Raw genomic sequence first — 14,317 nt, 5'->3', positions numbered from 1 at the left:
CCAGAGGAGATAGAAAGCATGCTCTATCAGATCAGTCTGGTTTGATCATCTTACAAGCCTTCACTTGAAATCTTCTCAGGTCTAACACCACCAGCATACATGCATTAGACCTGTTCCACCAGTGTGTGCTGTGTGGCATCTTGTAGTAAATGACTTGATGGTTATTTCATTTGTGCACGATGCAGATCAATTAAAAATAAAACTCTGTCATGGCTGGTTTGATCATCTTACAAGCCTTTACTTGAAATCTTGAAAACACCACCAGCATACATACATTAGACCTGTTCCAAATGACTTGATGGTTATTTCAGATGTTAGATTCCTCTACAGATGCACGAGGAGCATGAGAATAAAGGTCACCCTCAGCATCTCTAATGAAGCTTTCTTTTCTGTGTCTCCTGTTTTTGTTGCAAATACTGATGGTAGAGCCTGATTTCAGTAAGTGACACACTTGGTAATAGCCTAGTGTGCAACACGCCTGCCTATGAACCAGAAGACCACAAAGACCCAGGTTCAAACCCCACTTACTACCATCGTGTCCCTGAGCAGGACACTTAACCCTGAGTGTCTCCGGGGGGGGGGCTGTCCCTGTGACCACTGGTTGTAAATCACTCTGGATACGCCCGTCTGGTAGATGCTGTAAATGTACATTTCTGTACATTTACAATGTGTGAAAAGAATTTATGAAGTCATAATGGACATTGAGAAACAGTGACTGTTTTCCCACAAACTCTTGTATTTAACAGCAGCGATGTAAAAAAAACGTTTTGGTGGGGAACCTTTACTCTACTCTTTTCTTTTTTCTGCCAACGCTTGTCCTGCATCGTTGCAAGGCATCAAAACTGATTTCAACATAATTGGGCAAATTTTCAGTCCACAAACATTCAAACATCCTGTCCACGACACCTCCATTCAGATTTCAACACTACTTTCTGCAGTACGGTTATTTTCAAAGAAGTTGGGACACCTACTGCTGCCACCACCCTTCATGGCTTGATGCACCTCAATTGCGGTATATATCTAATCTTCCATAATCTTCAAAAAACGTTTCTTAGTTTTAATATAATAATAGTTTTTGTGCTAATAAAAAGATTGGACTCTGCTGCCACCAACAGTAAAATTGAAATCTGCTTATGATACTGGAATTAAAAATTAGTCTATTACATGAATTTTATGAAGGATTAATTTCAGTGCTTAACAAGAAAATGGCCAAGTAGTGCTAAATTTAGAATGCATGTCCCTCACAATATTTCTGTATTTGGACAAGAATGATTGCAGATCTAATTAAATCTAATTAAATGTTGACTAGCGTAGCATGTTGGAGAAAACGTGTGTGGTCAGTTGGGGATTCTCTACTGTTGTATTGTTAGGCCAGGTTTGCCTTCCCTGCACTCATGAAATCATGAAACGACCGGGATGCGCAACCGCAGCGCAGACTTGACGTCGCAGATGAACACGAAAGCCTCGATGTGATTGGTCGACGCTGAGCCACGTGACAGGGAAGTAACATGGTGCTCTGCTGCACTGACGGGGAAGATGGTTGCTCGCGACAGGGTTTTTGTCATTGTAGCCTATTCATTTAGCCTCTTGCCGCATTTGTTAAATGCCGACGCTGACGCTTGCCTCGGCCCGCTCGCCTTTCAGGGACGAGTTCGCGGAGGAGCTGGCCATCAGGCCGCTGCATTCTGGCGACATCCATGCCAGTTTTCAGTTCCGCACGGTTTGGGGCGTTGATTTGCTTCAGGGTGGAAAGAAAGGTCTGTAAAATGCTGCTGATCGTGCCTTATGAATATAAATGAATATTCAGGTCTTTTTTTTATTTATTATGTCTGGTGGTCAGACTACACCGTAAATACTGCACATGCGATTGGACTTTAAACGTTGTATTTAATTAACATGCATCTCAGCGGTGATGTAAATAAATAAAAATTGCTTTTCAGTGTCCCACTATCACCTCTTCCCGAAGTCCTTGGGACAAGTGATTTCCAAGTTCTCTGTGCGTTGAGCTGCAGTCTCCTTCACGCAGGGCTACTGGAGGACAATGCAGTGGGGCAGCCCTTCCTCCCCGCCCTCCTGGAGCCGAGCTTTGGGTGTGGTTCATGACACGGTCAACCGAGTGAGTACCACTGGGTTTTCGGGATTTCCATCATCTCCCCCATACATACATACATACATACATACATACATACATGCATGTTTGACACGCTTATCTGATTCCTCCCATTCAAAACCCACCCTTCTCGAACTGCTTGACATTCCCCCAGAGTAGAACTCAGAATAGGGTGGGAAACTGGCCATTCTGGCTACACTGCCATGCACCTCACTCAATTTCCCATGTGCAGCCTATGAAATTGACTGCTTGGTGTTCAGAGAATCACAATGAGAGAAACATGGCATGAATGGAGAACTGGAGGTCAATTAAAAAAAAGTGGATGTGAGGTAGCAGCTTCATAGTAAATCAGTCATCTACTGCTATGGTGAAGCCCCATATCCCCATATCATCAGAGATTAATTGAAACCTGATATCAGCTGGCATGTCCCCCTCCTCTTTTTTAGCCCGGTGGCTACGGCAACTATGATTAAATGTCACCCCACAGGACATGAGTACACTTCTAGACCGTGTTGATTTTGGCTTCTTTTTTTTTTTTTTAATGGGAGCACAGTTTCTGGAAGGATTCCTGGTTCCATTTAGTAACGTCATTCACACTATCATTGTTTTAGACCGGATATTTTCCCGCTGTACCTGGGAGCATGAGTATAGCACCCCATGACTTTATATGGAATATTCAAGATGAGTACAAAAATTGATGGCATGAAAGTGAAGTGATTGTCATTGTGAAACAACGGTGACACAATGAAATGTGTCCTCCTGCTTTAACCATCACCCTTGGTGAGCAGCGGGCAGCAATGACAGGCTTGGGGAGCTGGTGTGTGGGGACGGTGCTTTACTCCGTGGCTTACTCTGTGGCATTGGAATTGGTGGATCGGAATTCGAACCGACAACCTTCTGATTACGGGGCCACGTTCTTAACCACCCCACCACTGCCCTATGTACTTCACTGTATGTTTTTTTTTTTTTTTTTAATGCACAGGGCCACTTTACTATTTTTTTCTTCTTTTTTAGTGTTGATAGCACCTGGAAGGAGCTCACAAATGTTCTATCAGGGATATTTTTGTGCCTCGCTGAACTTCATTGACTCAACAAATACTGTTCAGCCCACCCGCCTCTTTCAAGCCATTAGGTGTAGGAAATGGTAAGGTGTATTACTTTATTATGCTTGCATAATGAATATTTGGTATGCAGTATAGTGTGCCTGTTTGGACCCGATATAGTTTGGTGTATCTAAATGAATTTTTTGCTTCCTGTTCACAGCAACGGACCCACGGTTCCTGCGGTATGCTATATTGCCTCGAGAAATAGTTTGTACTGAGAATCTGACTCCATGGAAGAAACTTCTTCCTTGTGGTTCCAAGGTATCATGAAATACATGGCATATTATAAAATAGGATATTGATTAATGAATTCATTATTATTAATTAAATTCATTATTCATTTTTTTCCAGTATAATAGTAAAAAGTGTTTAGTTATCCACAATCTTGTTTCTGTTTTTTTTTTTTTTTTTTTTTTTATGCTATTGGATTTGAAAGACATATTGAGGGGATGAACTGCATGATGAATCAGTTCTTGTATTATTCACTTATCTTATTTTTTGTGTGCTTCTGTAGGCTGGTCTGGCTGTGCTGTTGAAGTCCGAGAAGCTCTTTCACAGCAGTTATTTCTCCCAGGCTGTACACATCAGGCCAGTATGCCAGGCAGGTTAAACTTTCTGTAAAAACAGAATTTAGCAATGCACCGTGTGACACTGTACATTCAGACTTCTATTATCTATTGCTGTGAAATATGAAATAGTTAATTGATTAGGAGATTAAGGTTCCCAAACACTTAAATTAACTTAAAGATGCCCAGTGGCTTTTCTGGGCTGAATGGCTTCCTGTGCAAAACACATAAAGTGCCCAGATGCAATCAAAAATGATGTGTGCATTTTTTGCTTAATTGGGGAAAAGAGGAAATGAACACCATACAAAAGTTTGTGCACACTAGTACATTTGAGTTGTCAAGTAACTTTTACCGACTAGCATTTTGATCTGTGCCTTCTTCACAATCATCAATCTTCTCACCTCTAAGCAACTCCTAATATTCAAAAATTTCTCACATAGCAGGAGAAGACTACAAGATGAAAGCATTTTCAGCTGGGAGTTTCGCATTATCCCTGCATTGACTAGAAATGGCGATATGTGTTAAGAGTGTGGTAGCTCAGACGGTTTGATCTTGAATTAAACATTATCCTCCTAAAACATTATCTCCACCGACCATCATGGCTTCCAAACGTTTGAAGCATTGCAGTTGCTCAGTGATTGGATGTAAAAATAATTTTTTTTTGTTTCGTCATGCGAGACTCTGGAGAACCAGTGGGTTAATACATTTTTTCAGGAAAAACACCGGCACGACTTCCTGTTTGCAGCAAACATTGTTGTTGGTCAGTGGTGTTAATGACACAAATTCCGCAAATTACAGGCATTTTGAAATTTCCAAGTAAGAATTTGACGAAAATGTGTCCAAAGGATATTATGCTACTTTAAATGTTGTATTTATGCCACACGTAGCATACATAAACGCATGAAGACATTAGTTTTATTGCATTTATTTAATCGGTTGTGTTTACATAGATTAAGAACATGCTTCTGAAGCTCTGATGATGTTTTAGGATAGTCAGTGAAGCACCACTGGAAATAATGCGTAATAACTGTTGCAGGGTATGCACTGTACTGTGCCATCATGGGAAATGAGGCAGACACTGAATGTAGTATTTGACCTGTACACCTCTGGTCAGGGTAAAAGAGGTGAGCTGGTTTCTTTTCAACACAGATCCAATATTTTTCTGACAAATTTGTTAATCAAATGTTGTGTTGTGGTCACATCTTACAGAGTGGTCCATGTTCAAGATGTTTTCACGTACCCTAACAGACGCCTGCCCCCCTCGCATCTTCCAGCAAAATCTATGTGGATGTCACGGATAGCCCGCAGGTTACATCTCGAAACTGAAAAGGCTTGTTGGTTTTAAAAAGATGCATGAAAATGTTGACCGATGATTGATTTAAATGTTTTGGGGTTTTTTTGGTCCTACAGGGGGAGCTGTTTGAGCTCAGTCCACCTACACCCCTACTCAGCCAAGCTGTTGTGCTTGGGGACCGCAGAACATACTCTGTATATGACCTAACTGATCCAGGCACTTTTGGGAAAGTGCGATCACTGAACCTTCTGGTTCGGTGGAAAGCTGATAACGGTATGTGTGTGTGTGTGTGTGTGTGTGTGTGTGTGTGTTTTTCTTTTTTGGAATTTGAATATGGATTTTGAACAGACATCCATTTGTGATTAATTGTGAAATGTGAGGTTAATGGGATTGTGAATTTGCCAATAAACCCTTGCTGTTAATAGGCGTAACATGAATATGAAATGAATCATCTTCGTTTTTTCCTCCTCCAACTCAAGGGGACATGCTGCGTCCCCTGCTGCATGGAGAGCGATACGTGGCTGGGTTCGGCCTGCAGACGGGGGAGATCCACACCCTCATCTACAATAACCACCCGTACCGGGCCTTTCCAGTCCTGCTGCTGGAAACGGTACCTTGGTACCTGCGGCTCTACATCCACACACTAACAGTAACCAGCAAGAATCGAGAAAATAAACCCAGTAAGTCCATTTCAGTTTTTACAGATGGGACTTTTATTGGTCTTTTTGTTACCACATGGTACCAACCAGCTTTTTTCTTGAACTCTCTAGTTAATTAAATATATTTTTAATATTTTGTTTAAAGCATCACATTGGAGAGGGTATGTCTGCAGTGGGGGGCCTGATTTTTGACATGCTATAGAAAACTGTTTAAAAGGGGAAATGAATGTGGTCATGAGTGACTGTTCTCACACACACCCAACTTTCTAGTTCTCCTGTCAATAAATTAATTTAACAGCTTTTTGGTCAATCTTTTTTTTTCCCGTTCTTGTATATTATGTATGCCTTCAAATTTTTTCGTTTCTTTATTTATATGGCTAGACCAAGCCTAATGCTTGGAAAATGTTTACCTTGAAAGGTTACATTCACTACCAACCATCAAAGGACCGACTGCGGCCTCACCTTCTGGAGATGCTGGTGCAGCTGCCACCCAACTCAGTCACAGAGGTGACAGTGCAGTTTGAGAGGGCCTTGCTCAAGTGGACAGAATACCCACCCGATCCTAACCATGGCTTCTATGTTGGGTAAGAACAGCGCAGACACTTTAGTTACATGGAATCAGAGTTTGCTCTTAAAAATGCATTTACTACAGAAAGCTCAAGTATTAATATTATTGTTAATAGAATAGTGAACTCAGCAGGTTCTGATTGGTATATACAGTACAGGTCAAAAGCTTGAACACACCTTCTCATTCAATGTGTTTTATTTATTTTCATGACCATTTACATTGGTAGATTGTCACGGAAGGCAACAAAACTATGAATGAACACATGTGGAGTTATGTACTTAACCAAAATGGAGACCTGGCCTCCACAGTCACCGGACCTGAACCCAATCGAGATGGTTTGGGGTGAGCTGGACCGCAGAGTGAAGGTAAAGGGGCCAACAAGTGCTAAACACCTCTGGGAACTCCTTCAAGAGTGTTGGAAAACCAGTAATCAGAGCAAAGGGCGGCTATTTTGAAGAAACTAGAATATAAAACATGTTTTCAGTTATTTCACCTTTTTTTGTTAAGTACATAACGTGGTATGTGTTCATTCATAGTTTTGATGCCTTCAGTGATAATCTACCAATGTAAATGGTCATGAAAATAAAGAAAACCCATTGAATGAGAAGGTGTGTCCAAACTTTTGGCCTGTACTGTATACAATTTGCATATTATTTAAAAATTGCATTATACATGAACACACATAGATGTGTTTCTATGGTGTGATAGGGATGTGTTCTGATTTCCAAGGCTTTCCAGATTTTAGAATGAGAACACAGGATTCTGAGTAATGGAGAGAAAATGTGCCCTTCAACTTAGAAATAGTGAGTCAGAAAGGGACAACCATCCAGAGTAGAGCGAGTGTACAATAGGTTGGTATTAAATAGTCCACCCTTGTTAATTGTCCATGTTTGAAGAGGATAGTGCAGTGTAGGTTGTCGTGGTATTAAATAGTCCAGCATGGTTCACTGAAGACAGCATTTGTTTTTTGTTTTTTTATAGAGTATTTGTTAATAATGCAGCCCCAATATTCACATGTACACATCATATTAATAGCAATGATTGATTAGCTGTGAATTGCAGTTATGACCCATCGTGACCACTGTAAAGTATAAAAATGAATTTTGCATTTGCCTATGGTATGTGTTGTACAGTACGAGGACAGGGGAAATGTTGCATGTTTTGTAGTGTTGAAAAATGTCCAGGCCAAGGTAGGTCAGTCAGGTTCTGCTGCTTTGCCAGGTTTATATAAAGGACCCCAAAGGCAATAATGTTCTGTTGTGCTTTTATTGATATTGTTTGACCTTCTGCATTGTCTACTCATCCCTATGCCTCCTTATTGTCATCCCCTTGGCTCAATAAGAAGAGATGAAAAATTGTTGTTTTTGTCAGGGTTGAAGAAAAGAAGTATTGATAATACACTTTGCTCTATTTTGGTCACATTCACACACTGTGAGGGGGAAGGTCATTGCCAGAGCTGGACTGTTTGTTTGTTACTGGCTCATCTGATCCGTGTTGGCTGTAACGTTGGATTCCTGTCTGCCGACGAATAAAAGAAATGTAAAAGTGGTGATCAGTTATTCATATTTGATTATGAGATGTGGGTAGGTTCTTTTGAAGAGACCCAGATCAGGAAGCTGATATCGTGTATGAGGACGCTGGGTGCCCTCTACAATCTGCAGCAGATCAGGTTTAGGGGTGTGTTCTGGGTGTGAAAGGAGGTTTATAAGATGTGAATAGTTTATTTATTTATTTATTTATTTATTTATTTATTTAAAAAGCTCCCATTAAGTCACTCAGTCTGTTGGCACTTAATGGGAAGCTAACGAGTGCATCTGAGATGAAGCCTGTAAGCTTTTCATCTGCTGTTGATGGTCATCGGCTGTGGATTGTTTTACCAACTGTTCACATTTTCACGTTCCTTTGTCTTTGTGTCATTGAAAAGCCCTTGGGCCTGCATGGCAATGGGTAATGAATATCACTCTCTTCCCTCGTACACAAGGTTCAGTCCCCACCTTCTACCACTTTTTTCCTCAACAAGTTTCTCCAAGTGGATTATACCAGTAGCTACTGATTGTCCCCCTGCTAAATTGAGATTAAAAGAGATCAATATTATTAATATTCTAGAAATTTATTTAAACAACTTACATTCGTACCATATGAGTGTTTTAACATGTCATTATTTTTTTTTTAGGTCTTCTGTATTGAGTGCCCTTGTCCCAAGTCTTGTTGCCATGGATACCAATATCACACAAGAACATCCACTCTTCAGTAGCTTGTGAGTGCTCAGACATTGATGTCTGTTTGAAATTAGAGTAACAGTACTTATTAATGCACTGGGTCATGACCAAAAAGGCTTTTATAGAATACACATGTATACACTTCATGGAAAAAATTATGTTGAGTAGCCAGTACAACAAAGTACCTTTCTCAAACACACAAACCAAAGTGTAATTACACAACATTAAGTTAGACCCATACATACTGTAAATTGCCATTTATTTGCTTACTGAAGCTTTACAAGAGACTGGCGTTTATTTCTTAAATCATCTCCTTCCCATTGTTGTTCATTTATTATCATTATTCAAAGACAACCTCAATACAATTGTATCTGCCATTATTTACAGAGTAAGGTTTTGGGGGGAACTGTTAATGTCATATTTAATTTTGTCCTGTTTCCACGATTTTAAATTAGTTGTTCATGAAACCCTTTTTTTTTCCACATCTGCATCTTCCAATTCGCCATTGTGGACAGAATTTGAATTATTGGGCAGTTTCACTCCCCTTTCATGTGCTCTGTAGTCTAAAAACAGAAGTCACGTTTCAGTATTATTAAAACAAAAGTAAAGTATGCCGTAATATCTAAATGACGAATGACGAATGTTTAATCAGCTCAAAAAACTATTCTAAAGCCCTCAAAAAGAGGACACCTGGTCACCCTAAATGAGACTTGATTCATCTTCATGCTGGCCATTGTACATTTAAAGTTGTGTGACTGTGACAGCAGTGTTGTCCTATATGGGAAATACTGCCACATGCTGGTGTTGTATAACAGTTGTGAGGATTTTGTGGAATTTGACTCCAGTAAAAATGGAGGGACTGAGAGACACTTCTCAAAAAAATATAGGGAACAAGTAAACAAGGCAACGGCACACAGGATGGCACATGAATGCGAGCTGTGGCAAGAAGGTTTGCTGTGTTTCTTTGGGGGGCCACATACTGCTCGCCAGAGGTAGCCTGACTGCCATTAGGTACAGATATGAGGTCCTCAGACCCCTTGTGAGACCATATGCTGGTGCGGTTGGCCCTGGGTTCCTCCTAATGCAAGACTAGACCTCATGTGGCATTGATGCTATAGCACTCCCGTTCCCCAAACCTGAATCCAATTGAGCATATCTGGGACATCATGTCTCGCTCCATCCACCAACACCACAGGTCATACAGGCACATGGAGGCCACAAAAGTGTTTTTTCACTTTAATTTTTAGTGTGACTCAAAATCTAGACCTCCATGGGTTGATCAATTTGATTTCAATCAATAATTGTTTGTGTTATTTTGTTGATTGCACATTCAACTATGTAGAAAACAGTATTTAAAAAGAATATTTCATTCACTTAGATCTACGATTACTTATTTTTGTGTTCCCTTTGCTTAAAAAATAGTGTTTATTAATTAGTGTGTAAGACACCCAGAAGGCTCCAGAGTCACAAGTTTGAACTTCACTTACTACCATTGCTGTTTTTCTTTGTTTTCCCAGCTTCCTCTGTAAAGAGGAGTCCAGTTACTTCATGAGGGTCTACACTGAGCCCCTACTGGTCAACCTACCCACCCCCGACTTCAGCATGCCGTACAACGTCATCTGCCTCACTTGCACTGTGGTGGCCGTGGGCTACGGCTCTTTCTACAACCTCTTGACACGGACCTTCCAAGTGGAGGAGCCCAGTCAGAGTTTGGCCAAGCGCCTGGCCAACGTCATTCGCAGGTGGAGGGGCGTCCCACAGCTGTGAAGACCCTGCGGCCAACCACAGCATCGGAGTTGGCAGCGTTCTGAATGGGGCTTGGGATTAATGACTTGGAAAACATCTCAAGCAGATCAGCTGCGAATGGCGACTATGTCTGAACATATCGCCTTTCAAGGAAAGAAAAAAGGGGCAGCACAAGTATAAATCGAGCTGTTGCAGACATTCAGCAGTTTCCAAATAAAGCCGCAGCACTGGCTGGACGCCCTCCTGAAAAAACACTGAAGCTGAAAGTTGGTGAATGTTTCAAATTGGTCCAAATTCCAATCTTCATCTTGCTGCGCTGCTCCATGAATCTAAATGTCTTTCTAACTACTTTTTCACTATGATTTAATTGATCTATGACCTTTTGGTATAACATGGTTTTAAATGAGGGGATCACGACTGAGCGGTAAATCCGAAAGTGAAAGGCCATCAAGACACTTTGGAACCACTTGCTGAACTGTTCTGGGACTCTGTGACCACAGGTCGAATGTGTTCTGATGTGTCCCTCACACAGTCATAAACAGAGAATGTGCCATATTCTGGTATCAAAGACAAAGATGGGGCTAATCTGGAAACTAAGAAACTACAGCAGATTAAATAGCTGTGTGCGCGTGGACACCAACCAGTAACCAAGCCGCCCACTCTGATCTGATCGCACACAATGGTAATAATAAAAACAGTGGCCTGTAGTCTGGCCTGTGGTCCTAGCTGCTACAGCACAGTCTACAAATTCCTGAACAATTTTGAAATTGCTCCTAATTAACGGTTCGATGCGAGCGTTCAGACGAGTAAGCAGAGGCTGCGGTGTGATGGTGTTATTCCTGGCGGGGATGAGTTATTTGCAGGTTAAATATAAATGTGGGAAGTGATTTATAAAGGCACGACAGGTAAAACAGCATGACTCACCGTGACCCAGGTTCATAAATTTACATCTGGAGATAAAATGTTTGGACTGGAATGATAATGAATTAAAAGGAATGTGTCTTTCTATGCGAACTTTTATTAAATGAGAAAAGGTGTGTGTGTGTGTGTATATATAGGTAGGACTGCCTTTAGTTCACATGTCTGAACGCCTTGTCCCTGGCTTTCTGGGGAGGTCTTTCTGTCAGCGTGCCCAGCCTTGCAGCAGCCAAGCTCTAGGAGAGCCAACAGACAGAAGCCTCTTTCATTGCCAGGCACGCTTTACTTGCATGCACTTGGCACCGTTATGCGGAAAGTGGGTGTTTGCATTCCACAAGGCTGATGGTTACGTCCGAAGGGCAGAGTAACAAGCGCACGAGAAAGGGGAAGTGTGTATCGGTAGCATGGATTAGTGCTGAGATTTACAGCATTTATCATACGCCCTCATTCAGAGTGACTTACAGTCAGTGGTGACAGGGACAGTCCCCCTCAGGTTAAGTGTCTTACTCAGTGACAGGGTTGTAGTAAGTTGGACCCTATAGAATGAAGACAATATGAAATGAGTGCTTCTTTTATTATTGAAAGAAAAGGAAAATCCCATGAATCCGTTTTTGTGTAGTGCTTTTGTCGCGGTTGCAGCCCCGTCAACATGGCTCACTGCAGGCGTGGCCACAGGTCGTCCGGCAGCACTTCTGCTCCCCTGGACACTGGCCGTCGTGGTAGCAGTACTCCGCACACATCGGGGTCCCCCTGGGGAAGGCGCAGCGGCCCGGCTTTACTGCAGGTCAACAACACAGATGGATACGGGTGGTGAAGTGAAAGTGTCATTGTGATACACAGCAGCACAGCACATGGTGCACACAGTGAAATTTGTCCTCTGCATTTAACCCATCACTCTTGGTGAGCATAAGTTGCATCACAAAAACACTTCACCCAAATCTGCAATTGAACTTCGATACAAGGTCACACTTGTGACATACTGACCCCCAATAAAATCATGCATTCTGAACTTTAACCTTTGAGGTTAAATTGTATTAATTAAAGTGTTGTGTAAAGCAGTTTCTATTAATAGCAGAAGAGATGTGATCCAGAAAAGGCCGCTCGGTGCTCACCGGTGTACGGAGCCACGCACTCGTGGCCGCAGCCGTTGTGGCAGCACTTCTCGGCCCCGGGACAGTCGCTGTCGTCGGCGCAGTACTCGGCGCACATCCCCGAGCCGCGGCGGCGACGGGGACACACGCCCGGCTTCGCTGCAAGGGAAGAGGTTACAGGGGTGAGACGCCGCCTCACGCCGCCGGGGCTCGACATGCTGCGTGGGGGTCGGGGTCTCACTGAAAGCCGGGGCCACGCAGACGGCGCCGCAGTCGAACGCGCAGCATCTGTCGCCCGCGGGGCAGTCGTCGTCGCGCGCGCACCCGCGCGCGGACGGGACCGCGGTCACGCGCCGGGGACAGTGACCCGCCTTCGCCGCTGCAGCGCGGGGTCAGAGGTCACCCAACAAACAAACAAACAAACAAGTTGACTCGGCTGTCCAGAAGCCCGCGAATCCGGGAAGTTGCCCACCTGTGGAATTGCGTCCCGCTGGAGACGCTCCGGTCCCCGCCGCCCAGCTCAGCATCACCACCGCGGCCAGCACAGCCCAGGCTCCCGGCCCCATTTCTCCCGCAAGTCGGACTGGAACGCTGCGAAATGGTCCGGATTTGGATTACAGTCGGGGGCGGGGAGAGTCCAGGAATGCAGGAAAAAGGGAAGAAAACGGACGTTTATTCCCTGGTCGGTGGGCTGCTGTAATGAAAGAACCCAGCATGCCTGGTGTCGAGAGATTATTATCTTAAAAACCTGCTTCGTGCTGTTTACCCTGCAGCTTCATTAAAATGACAGTAGGTAAAGTGTCTAAAAATGTATACTGCAATATACAGCTCACGCTTACACTGCCATCTAGTGGTCAGAAGTAAATTAAACTACAACATTTACATTGGCGACATTTATCAGACGCCCTTATCCGGAGTGACGGGGACAGTGTCTAGCTCAGGGACACAGTAAGTGGGGTTTGAACCTGGGACTTCTGGTTCATAGGCGACTACCACCATATAACAGTACTAAACCCTTCACAGTAATCTTTTTTTTTTAACAAATTAACTAGGCAAAGCAGGTGATATAGCACTAATCTGCAGTTAAATCGTAATTCGATAAATCTTAAGGAGGAAAACATCTGACATTTGTCCATAATAAAGTACCGTAATAAGGTGCAGGGGTGGCCTGGCAGTTAAGGAAGCGACCCCATAATCAGAAGGTTGCTGGTTCGAATGCTTCCACTGAGGTGCCACTGAGCAAAGCACCTGCTCCCTGGGCGCCTGACTTGGCTGCCTACTGCTCACCAAGGGTGATGGGTTAAATGCAGAGGACACATTTTGTTGTGTGCACCGTGTGCTGTGCTGCAGTGTATCACAATGACAATCACTTCACTTTCACCATCTAGGACAATTCTCTACAGGATGCACGGGACATTTTTATGTCACAAGTTTTTTTTCATAACTAGTTGTCAGAACTATGAACAAGTGTGCTTTACTACTTTACTACTGGTTACTTCAATATAAAGTTCAAACATATTATGTTACCATAAATGCTATACAAGCAGTTTGAAACAGAAAACTAGTCTCACTTGTTAAAACCAACTTCCACAATACAATTCTGTGAACAAAATACCAATAACTAAACTGACCAAGATAGTGTGATGCATGGGACGTGATTCATGGGACAACAATGTCCCTGGTCTAAAAGCTACACGAGTTCTGTTAAGTTTAACATATGATGGCCAGTACTAAGAGTTAAAATATACTGAATAAATATTTTAATTAAGCCTGATGCACTATTGAACATCTGGGATATGATAATATTTGCTTTGAATCTAATCAAAATTAGTAAAATTTGGCATTTAGGTTTACTTTTCCAGAGAATTGCCCTCTACACACTACTCCAGACTGTACATAAAAAAAAGAGATGTCATTCACCTGCATCATGACAGAAAAGCTCAGAACCAACCTGCACCTTTTATTAAGTTTGGTATTTAATACAAGAAAAGCAGGAAAAGTGTGTGAGCCGGACAAAACGTTTTCTATGAAGGAAAAAAAATG

The 14,317-nt window shown here is 42.5% G+C and overlaps 2 protein-coding genes across 4 annotated transcripts; one reads left to right on the top strand and one right to left on the bottom strand.

Annotated features, from left to right (window-relative positions):
* Positions 1 to 960: 960 nt before the first annotated feature.
* Positions 961 to 11,302, top strand: pigt (phosphatidylinositol glycan anchor biosynthesis, class T). The gene is given in 17 exon segments (XM_028994220.1): positions 961 to 1,012; positions 1,371 to 1,757; positions 1,941 to 2,061; positions 2,063 to 2,116; positions 3,125 to 3,170; positions 3,172 to 3,222; positions 3,224 to 3,254; positions 3,374 to 3,474; positions 3,728 to 3,814; positions 4,816 to 4,903; positions 4,989 to 5,035; positions 5,037 to 5,087; positions 5,190 to 5,346; positions 5,553 to 5,753; positions 6,151 to 6,316; positions 8,474 to 8,557; positions 10,037 to 11,302. Coding segments are annotated over 16 exon segments (1,689 nt in total). The 5' UTR covers positions 961 to 1,012; positions 1,371 to 1,603; the 3' UTR covers positions 10,287 to 11,302.
* Positions 11,303 to 11,738: 436 nt separating this feature from the next.
* Positions 11,739 to 13,096, bottom strand: wfdc2 (WAP four-disulfide core domain 2). 3 transcript variants are annotated; one of them, XM_028994218.1, is made up of 5 exons: positions 13,023 to 13,096; positions 12,747 to 12,865; positions 12,516 to 12,653; positions 12,296 to 12,433; positions 11,739 to 11,961 (listed from the first exon to the last, which is right to left on the bottom strand). In XM_028994218.1, exons 2-5 carry the CDS (start codon positions 12,838 to 12,840, stop codon positions 11,828 to 11,830), a joined length of 504 nt encoding a protein of 167 aa, XP_028850051.1. In that variant the 5' UTR covers positions 12,841 to 12,865; positions 13,023 to 13,096; the 3' UTR covers positions 11,739 to 11,827. The 3 variants fall into 3 exon arrangements, with proteins under 3 accessions (XP_028850051.1, XP_028850050.1, XP_028850052.1); XM_028994217.1 differs by lacking the exon at positions 13,023 to 13,096 and having other exon boundaries at positions 12,747 to 12,997; XM_028994219.1 differs by lacking the exons at positions 12,516 to 12,653; positions 13,023 to 13,096 and having other exon boundaries at positions 12,747 to 13,005.
* Positions 13,097 to 14,317: the final 1,221 nt, after the last annotated feature.

Source organism: Denticeps clupeoides, chromosome 10 (genome assembly GCF_900700375.1).
Source record: "Denticeps clupeoides chromosome 10, fDenClu1.1, whole genome shotgun sequence".
Lineage (NCBI taxonomy): Eukaryota > Metazoa > Chordata > Actinopteri > Clupeiformes > Denticipitidae > Denticeps > Denticeps clupeoides.
The sequence above is the reverse complement of the archived record's forward strand: the minus strand, read 5'-3'. Positions and strand labels throughout refer to the sequence as shown.

Bases quoted from the DNA above. Each gene is read 5' to 3' on its own strand.
- wfdc2 (XM_028994218.1), bottom strand. From the start codon at position 12,840: ATGGGGCCGGGAGCCTGGGCTGTGCTGGCCGCGGTGGTGATGCTGAGC. The intron at 12,654-12,746 runs GTGGGCAACTTC...CCCGCGCTGCAG, and splicing joins AGCGGGACGCAATTCCACAG to CGGCGAAGGCGGGTCACTGT. The intron at 12,434-12,515 runs GTGAGACCCCGA...CTTCCCTTGCAG, and splicing joins CTGCGTGGCCCCGGCTTTCA to CGAAGCCGGGCGTGTGTCCC.